The 11,943-nt window shown below is 35.0% G+C and overlaps 1 protein-coding gene across 2 annotated transcripts; it reads right to left on the bottom strand.

The window, feature by feature from the left end:
• On the bottom strand, window positions 1-8,794 carry LOC140004174 (uncharacterized). Of its 2 annotated transcripts, none has more exons than XM_027221552.2 (16): window positions 8,569-8,794; window positions 8,405-8,472; window positions 7,632-7,894; window positions 6,862-6,986; window positions 5,200-5,434; window positions 4,423-4,632; window positions 3,774-4,028; window positions 3,404-3,652; window positions 3,150-3,293; window positions 2,827-3,025; window positions 2,482-2,636; window positions 1,134-1,341; window positions 925-1,015; window positions 689-730; window positions 510-558; window positions 1-392 (listed from the first exon to the last, which is right to left on the bottom strand). In XM_027221552.2, the coding sequence occupies exons 1-16, from the start codon at window positions 8,591-8,593 to the stop codon at window positions 314-316; spliced, it is 2,397 nt and encodes a 798-aa protein (XP_027077353.2). In that variant the 5' UTR covers window positions 8,594-8,794; the 3' UTR covers window positions 1-313. The 2 variants fall into 2 exon arrangements, with proteins under 2 accessions (XP_027077353.2, XP_027077354.2); XM_027221553.2 differs by having other exon boundaries at window positions 2,827-3,022.
• Window positions 8,795-11,943: the final 3,149 nt, after the last annotated feature.

Raw genomic sequence — 11,943 nt, 5'->3', positions numbered from 1 at the left:
TAGAAATGAGTTGTGCCAATAAATAGAACAGACTACTCACATGGACTTATGCATTAGCAGTTGCTTGTAATAGCCTTGCTAAGAGTCTTCCACAAGTACACTAGGCAAACAAAAAAGAAAACAAGCCTTCAGTAAATCACCAAAAAGAGCTGTTGTTCCAGCTCTACTGTACCTATAGTCATATGAACTTTATGTTCAAAGCACTACGAAATATTTTAAAACACTTTTGAGTTCTGCTTCTCTAGATTTTGCTGGTACTTAACATCAAAACACTTGAATCTTGCTTCATTAGATTTTGCTGGACTTTAAGCAATCAACGCACAGAAACCAATTCAACATCATACACCAGCCATGAATCTGAGGGAATAACATCTGGAGCTCTTTCACCATATCTGCATCCAGTAGAAGTTAAATGAAATTAAGAAAGGATCATTAAAGTGCCTAAAATGTGCAAACATGAAAATGGAAGACAATATAAACATGGAGGCCTCCAGCATATGATGACATACACCATTGATGGTGGGATGATCAGTCTCCTCCTGTCTCCAGTACGCATACCTAGTAATGCCATAACTTATAGTTACAACAGCATACATCAAGCTACAAGCATAAAAATGTAAAACGGATAAATGGAGAACAAAAAGAAGTTCAATTCAACAGAAATCTTTCTTACTCTGACAGCACTTACCGTTAATGCCGAGATTCCAACCCTGGATTACCTTTTTGTCACCTGATTTAACACCAAAAGCATGTAAAGTAGTAAGCAGGTAGATTACATAAACTAGGAAAATGCAGATCTGTTCATTCCTCCAGGCTTAGTTGTGCGTAATACTGCTAAACATAGAAAGAAATAAAAAGTACTTCAAAATGAATAAATGAGTCAATTTGAAACAGAAATGGAGGGATTCATAGCAAGTTTAGTACCCAAGCGGAACTTGAAGGGCTTTTCTTCCCCAAGATTTGACTCAAGTAAACTTCCAGTCTCCCTCGACCTGACAGTGTAAAATACTTTGATCTAAACCAAACAATGACATAAATGAATCAGTGATAGCAGAAGTATCAGTTAATATATCAGAATTGCATATAACTATTAACCATTATGCCATTTTCCGATTGACAACTTGTCATTGTACCTTTCTTCCCGGAGCAGCTACTTTCCCGCCAGATTCACCTGCTGCCAGATCCTCTATAATTATTTCATTTGAGATGGTCCTCGCTTTAGAAGTGGAACACAAATCATTGCCGTTTTGTTTGGCTTTGATCTTCAGCTGTTTCTTCTTTTTGAATTCTTTATAAGATTGGTATCCATCCTCTACTAAGTCAGGACAGCTTTCATGATTCCTGCAAGTACATGTGGCTTTGCTGCATCAGTACAGCTTGTTCAATACAGATTTAAAATTTTTCTAGACATTTGCTATCAGGCTTCAATCGACAACTGTCAGTTGGGACATAAATGGACATAAAAAAGAAACTAGATAATTCTAAAGTATCTCATATTTTTATAACCTAAGATTTTATGCTACTCGAAAAGGCATGACAAACCTAATGTATCCAACAAATGAATATGGGTTCAAAAAGGAAGAAGAAGCTACGTTATTTCAAGCTGAAATTTTGAAATATGCCTTGCACCAGGCTGTTTACACCGGTTGAGCACGAGTGATAAACTAGGACTTCATAATAACACCACTTGCCTTTTCTTCTTGGATAGTAGCAGTGTATTAGAGATGTCCAGAAATGCTATAATTGGCAGACTGGGTAGAGGACCCTAACTTTCTTATTCAGCGTTCTTGTAATTTTTCTTCTCTACTGACATAAAAAAAATTTTCTTCTGTATTGATTCCATGAGGTGATTTTGATTATGAATTTAACTGGTCTTTCGCATGTGTATTAACCAGTCAAAGTTCAAAAAACGGTTGAGCTGTTCTGTCTGCATTTTATACCTAAACAGGGTTGTAAATACTTGTTTCCTGAAAATGTTCATACTTCAATTCTTTAGCAACAAGGTTTCCACAGCAGTCAGGTCGTTACAGCCATTGTCTTGGATATCAGAAACATAAGATGTTAAATTACAGGCAATGGAAGCTTCATTACTGAGATTCCACATAATGGGCAGAAGAACTGGAAGGAGGCCAGGAAGATTTTCTACCAATTGAAACAGTCTTAAAGTAGCTAGTGCCCTCATAATCTCAGCTATTTTCATTGTTTAAACTATGGAAGAAATTCCAAAATGCCTCTTCTCACCACTTGCGCACTTCTCCTAACTACTGCCCACTTAGTTCAAAGAATTAGTTTAGGCAGCACAATTTTATACACTTCAGTCAAAGCTTTCTCTATAGGACCATAAAATAATTGAGAGAAGCACAAGAGATGAACAAAATTACTTGGTATCATCTATCTAGAACATTTTCTTCCTGTTAAAACAGTCAAGAAGATGTCATGACTTAAGCTTTTGAGAGAAGTGTTAGAGATGAAAGAAGTTACTTGGTATCATCCATTGGCATCTGATGCTTAATATTTGTTGGGAGAACAATTTCCATATTCTCAGTGCCTTGTATGTTTTGCTTGAACTTGGCTTCTGTCAAAAGATTTTTGGTGTTGCATTTACAAGATTCGTGTATCAAATCTCCGTGATTCCTCTGTCACATTAAAGACAATCCAACATCAAGAGCAACCAAATTCAACTATCAAACTTCAAAAAAGATGAAAAGATAATAATATAACACTACCGTATGCATGCATATATCCACATGGGAAAAACATGAAAGAAGATGCTAACTTAACATTTGATAGCACAAGTTCTTCAAATTTTGCAGGCAAAAAATTTACCATGCTCCCCATGTCAGCCACAATGTTACTAAAGATTTCCTTTTGAAAGGCATCTCCATCTCCGTTAACATAGTTTTGGTCCAAAGCCCAGTGTTTCTTTCTCTTTTTTGATTTCTGACCATTTTTAGATCTATCTTCAGCAGGAAGAGGAATTGAGCCATTAGGACACTTACTTTCCCCACAAAAGAAGGTCAACCTGCTGGAATAAATATTAGGAGAAAAAAAAAATTGTCATTAGAAAGCAGTTATCTATTCATGCATTTGTAGAAAAATCTCAAAGCAGAAGTTACGGGAAAAGAAAGAACATCAATAAACGTTCTTACTTATCAATTCTTCGTTTCGCGTCATCATTTGTCTTAGGCCAAACTTGGACATTCCCATTTGTCAGTCTCTCTTTAGGTTTCTGATCAACTGCATCATGGACTTCATCTCGAGGCAGCGAAGAACTTGATTCACCCATTTCACCACTAGCTTCAACAAATATTAAAATGTATCAGTTATAAAGAAGAGAGACAAGACAATGCCTATAATAGCTCCACTGCTAATATAGCACATTCCTGAGACAAGTTTACCATACATATTCTTTGCTAATATCTGATCATGTCGGTTCCCTGCACGACCTTGGCACGTGTTGTCACTTTCTGTGTGAGATTGGTTTACTTTATTCTCTTTCAGAGCATTCCTGCGGTGGTAAACAATAGCTTCAATAGTTTTCAGCTCGTCACATCCTTCTTTTCTTTTCTTTTTTTTCTTCCCATTGTTTAGCCTGTCAAATTGACAAGGCAGCCCAGCCTTAGATGGCGAGTGAAAAGAACCACTGCTTTCACTGCCAAATTCAACAGTATCAATCAGCTAAGTTAGGGGCCAAAAAAGGCAAGAGAAAAATTCAAGCATGCGATAGATTCCGTTGACTAAATCTAGCAAATGACTAAACAAACTATTCATACATTGATGTGAATGATTTCCAACGATGTTGACTCCCAGCACAACCTTGGTACAAATCATCACTTTCTTTGTGAGCTTGCTGCACTTCATTCTCTTTTATAGCATTCTTCTGGTATTCAGTGTCACCTCCAGTGGTTTTCTTTTCATTTCCAGATCCATCTATTCTTTTCTTCTCTTTCCTCAAACTCTTTTGCAAGTCTAGTTCACAAGAAGGCAGCACAAACATAGATGGCAAGGGAGGAGAACCACCAATGTCACTGCAAATTTACCAAAGATAAAAGAATCTATATTATGAATTTTTTCACCATATCTCTTGTCAATGATCAAAAAATATTTGTAGGTCATATTTTCCCATGTTCATCCGTGCAATTCCTGGTAGAGATGACCAAATTACTGTATTACAAGTGTGCAGCCAAAACACGGATAGCAAATCAGGCATCAGTATATTTAAGAATTGACTAAGACAGGCATCTCTGTGGAATGAAAGATTTAGAAAACTAAAATCAGGGGAGAAAGGCATGCAAAAAATAGCCTCCTGAACAAAAATATAAGAATATTATTACTAACAATGTGGTGCAAGTAATATCACTTAGTCAATGGTAATAATCGAGCACGAATTAGACACAGGGGATGGCAGGGAAGATTAATTACCCATCAAGGGCCTGCTCACGGGCTTCTCCAATCTTTGCCAGCTGAGTGTTGAAAATACAAGTAAAATTGGCAATCCAACACGAAAGAGTATTACTGTGAGAAGCATCTTCTTTGCAGAAAGGTTCAACTGATATCTTTTCTGGCTCTATGCATTTCTCCATGCCAACCTCATTGGAAGCAAGGTGCAAGTTATTCATCAGGCTTTCCTCCCTGAAGTGCATTTAGACATAATCATGCACCCATACTACATATAGTGCAAACAGTCTGTGGACAGGACACACAAAATCATCCTCCGAGCAAGACTAAGTTTGGTACATAATAGTGCCTCGTCAATGCAAGCACTAAAGTTGCAACTTCAGTTTTATGGTCAACTGGTCTTTTCCGAGCTAGTTTTGCATTCTTTACCTACCTATGAAACACTAGAAAACACAATGCAATGAACTAAAATGATACTATGTGAAAATTTGCTCTAGAAAAGTGGCTCCCAACATTCATAGTTGGACCAAAAAGATTTAAACCCCAAGTCAATCAATCAGTCAAGGGAGTAAAGAGGATGCATGTAAAGTAACTCGTTTTTTTCTTTTGGTTACTCCTTGTTGAGATAAGAAAATTGACAAAAGCATTACAAGCAATACATCTTAGTAAAAGTTTAACAAATGAAGGGAAATTTCTCTTACATTCATGCAACCGCATGTTGTCTATATTTTTATGGAGAAAAGGAGAACTTGGTAGAGAGTCATGCAGGAAACACAAGCCTTTATTTGTGAACTACATCACCTTTCTTGTTGACTTGGTCTACTGACAGCTGTTTCCTCTTTTATGCAGTCAACAGCTTTCAACAATTTACTTGCCTGAACTATTACCTTGTCAGCATCCTCTCCACCTTTCTTTAGCATTTTCTTTGCAGTTGCTGCACTCTTCCTCATACATGGAACATAATCCTCATCTTCGCCATCCAGTATACTCTCAGGAGCGTGGAGTTGTACTTTCTCATTTACCATCTCCTCATCAGCTACTCAATAAGAATCATCAAACTCCATAAATTAAAACATCTCAACAAAAATTTAATGCCACTGCTAGTCATGCACTTTGTGGCCCCATTTGACGTTTTACTCTATTTGCGACTAACATTAAATTATGAACACTTCCAGAATTAGGCTTTATTGCACTTTTTCCATTCATGCATATATAATATACTATTGACTTTAGAAGCCTTGGTTGATGTTGTAATTTAAACATGGGCAATTTTCATCGCATCCATGCTATTTACTTAATAAGAATATCGTCAATGAAGGGCCTTTTCACAAAATGGAGTTAATCTGTGGATGCTACACCACACACTGCAGTGCCTTCAAAATGGAGATATGCTGGCAGATAAATTTAGTCACTCGAAGGAAAAATAGCATGCAAATGAATTCTATTAATTGATGATGCAGCAGTAGTTGTTCACATCCAAAGTACAGGACACAGACCACAAAAGTTTCACATTCAGAACAGTCTTGATTCTGCCGATAGTAATTTGCCCTTTGGTGGGCAGAGAGGAAATAGGTTTGTGCATGGTTACAGTATTCTAGAGCATGAACAGACAGAAATAGCTAATCATCACTGAAGAGGTCTTCATGTGCTTGAAACAGTCTTTTGCAATGTAAAGTACAGCATTCTTGTGAAATAAATTTAAGAAGAAAAATCAGGCATCTCTTTTGATCGGTAATTCTTTATGCCATAAAATGAAATCAGGACCCTAGTATTTTCTAATATTGGTTAATATGACAGAAATTCTGCCCAAATTTGAATGCTATCATAATGAAGTTGCAATTGCTAAGTGATTGAATCAAGGTACACACCAACACACAAAAAGTTTTCAATTCTGTTTCCAAATTTAAGCCTTATGTGGCAAGTAAAATGAAGTTGAAATAAATAATGGGATTTTCTACTTACCTACAATACTTGCAAACTCTATGTGACGTCTATGAGTAAGGCATGGAATTTGCAGAAAGTAAAGACCTGAAACTATTTAGTCGTGTTTTCTAGGTCATGTAAAAAGGAGCTATAGACTGCAACAAATTCAGAAATCTGAAGATGTGATCACCCATCTTGTCAAAAACATGAAAGAGCTTGAGTCAGGTACAGGCTATATAGCATAAATTCCAATGTGGTCATTTACAATATCCAGGAATTTGCATATTAGACACAGATACTAAATTTTTCTTGAATATAGAGTAAAACTTTTATTTTAGTAAACTATCATGTCAAAAGTGTAGAAGCCGCAGATGTTAGCGAACTCATTAGACCATAAATGGATGAAAATGATTTTCATTCCTCAAAAATAAAATGAGATGCAAATAACTCTAGCATGATATATACCATCCTCATGCATGTCTGCATTGACTAAATGATCTTTGTCATTCATCAACGCATCTCTGAGGTCATAGTCACTACCTGGGGTGTCATCTCGACGACAGTCAAGCATGCTAAAAGTGTTAGCAATATCTCTCTCCACTGCAGTCAGCTTTCTCTCTTCACGATTTTCTGCCATAACTTTATCTGCTTCACCATTGCAATCTCTGATTGCAAAAAGTAAAGGAAGATCAACTGCACACAATCCAAAACAGTTCAAGTTTTTCTAGAGACATAAAATAATCACTAACGGTATTTTGTTGCAAGAAACCCACAGTAGAAGACTTGTCCCGAGATGCCTAAGGAAGTCCAGAAACTTGGTTGAATACTCAAGTTGATGACAGATATAAGCTTCATCGCAACTAATTTTTTCAGTAAATTCAGACATTAATAATTTGCTTCAGAAACTTATGTTCCTTTTCACCATTTAGTCTCTTTTAAATCACCTGTCCATGCCCATTAACATTTAAAAGCACGGAGAAAATGCTCATTAGAAACAAATCATTGTTCCAGGAAGATTGTTGAAGAGCCTATCAAGGGAAAAACATTAAGCATAGAAAGGAGACTTGACGCAAAAATATCCAATAGGACGGAGTAAGGTTAACAAAAAAGAACCTTCACTTTGAGCATAACTAAAGCAAGATTTTGGGTGCTCACATCCATCCTAGACTGAAATAGTAGAATCTACTTGTGTTGCAGCAGTTTCAATTAGCTAGCACAACAACAATGATAATTGAAATCCATCAAATTGCATACTGTTAATTTCTTTAAAAGAAAATAAGGAAAAACAGTATAGGTTTGCCTAAGGATACATTATGAGATCATCGGTGCTAGTACTGGCTTCCCTCTTAGAAACAGCTTGTGAAGGAACATAATAACCAGAAAGATGAATTATTTGAGGACCTTTGACTGCGAAGATGACTTGCTCAGACTCCTCAAGCTCAAGATCTAACTGAGTGAAGGTAAACTCCTTTGATAATGAACATATGGAAACAGGAGGTTTACTCCCCACTGTACATTGAAGAATCGACCTTGCTCTTGTTAAAGAACCATCCTTCTGTGGCTCTAACGTAGCCTGCAACATTTCAACCATTGATTGGTCATTCGTACATGAAGTATATCACTATTCAGTGGAGCACAATTCTGTCCAATGGCCAATATCGCATCAAAACTTCTGCTTCATTAACTCAAAATTAACAGTACTAAAAGTATAGCTCATAAGATTAGTACTAATTTGGTTTCTTGTCCTCCTTTTTGCTCCAATCAAACTTACATATCAGCAAAATGACAGTAATAAAAATAAGGGATATTTTCGAGTGTTGAATCAGCACATGCCAAGCATCGAACTATGGTACAAGGGAAATTTGGATAGTACTATAAGGAATGAAAATAGTCAATCCCGCAGTCACAAATTGAAAGGACACTAAAAGTACATATAAAGATGCTTGTATCTTTCAACAGCATAAATAAATCAAGATGAGCTATCATCAGTCAAGAAAACTATGTGAAAAACCTTTACACAAACACCGTAACTATACCAGTATGTCTGTCCAAGAAAATGAATTAGTACATAGATATCAAGAACCTGTGTAATTCGAAGCCGTTTGCCATCTGAGTTCAGGATGTAAGGCTCATTCAAAGTCACATAAGCGCCTGCAACAAAACAAACACCAAACTTGCATTCTCATTGGGTCCATAAATTTTTGCTAATGAACAAATAGAATAACGAAAAGGGATAAAGAATCAAACCCCAGAATGTCATTTGTTCTTGCATAGTAGTAACATAGAACTGTTGATTAGTTGATGTTCTTGATTAAGCAGTAATCAGAAGCAGTTGTATTTATCCTCGGGCAGATGAAAGGACCGGGGGAATTAGCAAAAGCTGCTGGGCGGGAAGGATCGGGGACTCGGGGTTATGTGATTCAATTTGGGCCGCTCAAACACCAAAGTTTAAAATTAGAATTGGGGATAATTTCAGAAACCTCCACTGAGGTTTCTGACAATTTCACTGAGCTCCCTTGAGGTTTTCAATATTACACTTGCCTCCCTTGACGATAAACAATGTATAATAACCTTCATAATTTTTCAAAAGATAAGCCATTAATAAAAAAAAAGGAAAAGATAACAGGAAAAAGGAAAAGGACAAGGAAAAGGAAAAAAGGAAAACAATTTTTCTTGACCAGACCATATATTATAACCAAATTATTTCTACTATGACCATTAAATTGTAACCTTTTATTTCTCAAATATGCTAATCAAGAAAGATGTTTCCTTCTTTCTATCACTCAAATATGTCATTGTTGTTGGTGATGATGGAAGCAATTATCTCTACCAACAACACAATTGTTCATATCATTGAACATAAAAAAGCTATTGGATTACGGGAAAGTATAATTTGATAGATTGTACTAAAACTACTACCCCAAACTTGCACTTTTTTGATATTTTGTCTGATTCCTCTTAATAGACATCAAACTTGCTCTCAATAAAATTGTGTCAATTTAGAGAAAAAAAAATGTGGGTTTATTTAGGATGACCAATCCAAATGTTGAGAGAAGAGGTTAAAAGAATTTTGTAACTGAGGACTTGGCCATTTGAGTGGGAAAAAGGTAAGGATTGTGAGTTGTATAACCAACGGTTTGGTAAGCAATATATGAAAAAAAAAAAAAAACCTTTAGCGAGATAAAGATTGTAAATTAAGAATTACGACAGTGGATTTTGGCATCTAAGACAAAGAATTTGTTCAGAAGAAGAAGTGATAAGAGTTTGAAAGTTTGGGTGGATATAGAAATCATGGGGATGGAAAATATCAAGACATTAGCTAAACAATAAAACTCATAATTTTGGTATTATACAAGTGCATTCTTGACTTTTAAAAATTTTTAATGATTATTCATATTAAGGAAATTTAGATGAGGGCAATTTTGGGCATTTATATAATTTTTTGGTCTTACATCATCAAGGTGAAACCTAAACTTATGTTCTAGGAGAGATATGTGTAATTTTCAAAATGTGAGAGGAGCTGTCTGAAATTACTAGAAATCTTAAGGGAGGTTTCTGAAATTATCCCTAAGAATTGAGCCACATCAATCGCAGCTTTGGTTTGACCTTTGTGGTTATAGCCGCAGACTCAAAAGGCCTGCCAAAAGGACCTTGGTTTGGGACTTTGAGACCTTGAGGTGGTTTAGTTATTTCAGAATTTAAAGTAATAGGATTATTAGAAATTTCAATACCTGTTAAAATTTCATGATATTGTGGTGAAAAATATGTAGATTTATGTTTTCTACCTCTAAGAGTACTCAAATGCAAAAGATAAAAAGTTATGAAGAAAACTTATTTTATTAATGAAGAAATTGTAGTACAAGATAGGTTTGACACATTACTCTCTCTCTATTAACTAAACATGAACATGAGAGAAAATTTTATAAGGTAAAGTTGCTTCTTCGTGGGCTCAATGAATGCCCTTTTCTACAAGCCATCCATCTATTTATAAAGGTTGGTGGACTTTAATGCTGGATTTGAATTGATTCTTTCCACGAACTTCAACTTACTTCAATCCCGCGGACTTGAACAAAATATTTTGGATTTTGGAAATGACGTAAGTGCTTACTTCTTATTCCATATTTTGACTGCTTGATGCGGTGTGCTTATCTTCTTTTTTTCTCCTTGATACAAGCCGAACATGTGTTATTTTTGTGTTTCCTCATTCTGCATAAAGTTTTGATCACTTTGTTGCTGGACTTTATTCGACTGCTTTCAAGTAAGTGTATTTTCCAATTTAGATAATTCATTACTGCCGCTGAGGTTTTTCCTGCATATGTAGTTATAATTGAAGAAAATGCTTCATTTCCTCCGCATGTACGAAAACTTTGTTTGGGTGTATTTTCAGGATTTTACAAAACAATTCTTATTCCAAGAGTTCTTCGATAATGCATCTTATCCTCATAAAAGTATTCATATTCCTTCCGTTGAGAGTAAATTTTTATGTCCAACTCATCATATTTCATAACTTTGATATAATGAAAGGTATCATATCTATTTGAATCTTCAAAATCTGTTCCAGTTGAAATAATCTTGAGCATTAAAATATCCTTGAGACCATATGTAGAATTATTTTGATAAATATGCTTCACTCCTTCTTGAATCCACCGAGAGAGTTTGAAAATTTCAGAAAAATTAGGAATAGTTAAGTATATAGCGTTGATTACTCCAATATTATACCACTTTTGAATAAAATTGCTATCACATCCCTGCACACAATTCATCCAAAAATAAATTTCTGTGAAATTCATGTAATATATTTTCATATTTTGTAAACCATATAATTCTCTCATAAGAGAATTGTATTTAGAAATGAGCGGATGCTGATTAATTACATTATTGAGTATAAGTATCCTTTGAGATGTCTGGTTCCGGCTAAAATCCGATCTCAAGGATATTCTATCATTGAGAGAATTTATTTTAGATCTCTCAATATGTTGACAATCTTCTTATCCCATTGAAGGGGGAAGATTTTCCATTTTACCCTTTTTGAATAGGTCATATAGTAATGTTTCAACCTTGTTGTAAAGGCTAACTGTATTTTGGTCTTATTGGCATGTTTGCTAAAAAGTTCAGAAATTTCTTTATTCATTTCATGATAATTCACAATATTCATTATATCATTGAATGACGTTTGCAATTGAGAAATTTGCTCAGATAACTCCAAAATTTTATCCAAGAGGATTGTTTGCTTATTCATTAGACCTTCCATCTTTAGTGAGAAAATCTGCAAGACAATTTTCATCAGATTTTATTAGCTCAATTTCAATCATGAACTTAAACAATGCCATTTGCCATCTAATTAATCTTTTATTTTGAGGTAGAGGTTTAATATTATTTTTAATAAATGCTCTTACTTGAAAAACATTCCTAATACATATTTACATAATAGATTATTCTGTTCTTAAAACTGCACTCTATACTTTCTCGAAAGTATCAATTTCTAATATAAGATTATCTTCATTAGATGGTAGGGTTAAAAATGATAAATTTTTACATTGGTCTTTTATTTTCTTTACTAGAGTTATATGATTTTCAGAGAATTCAAATTTATTATTTTTCTTCAATAATTTTTGTAGTTCT

The sequence above is a fragment of the Coffea arabica genome, chromosome 7e (assembly GCF_036785885.1).
Source record: "Coffea arabica cultivar ET-39 chromosome 7e, Coffea Arabica ET-39 HiFi, whole genome shotgun sequence".
NCBI classification, from domain to species: Eukaryota; Viridiplantae; Streptophyta; class Magnoliopsida; order Gentianales; family Rubiaceae; genus Coffea; species Coffea arabica.
This window is presented reverse-complemented; position numbering and strand designations above follow the sequence as displayed.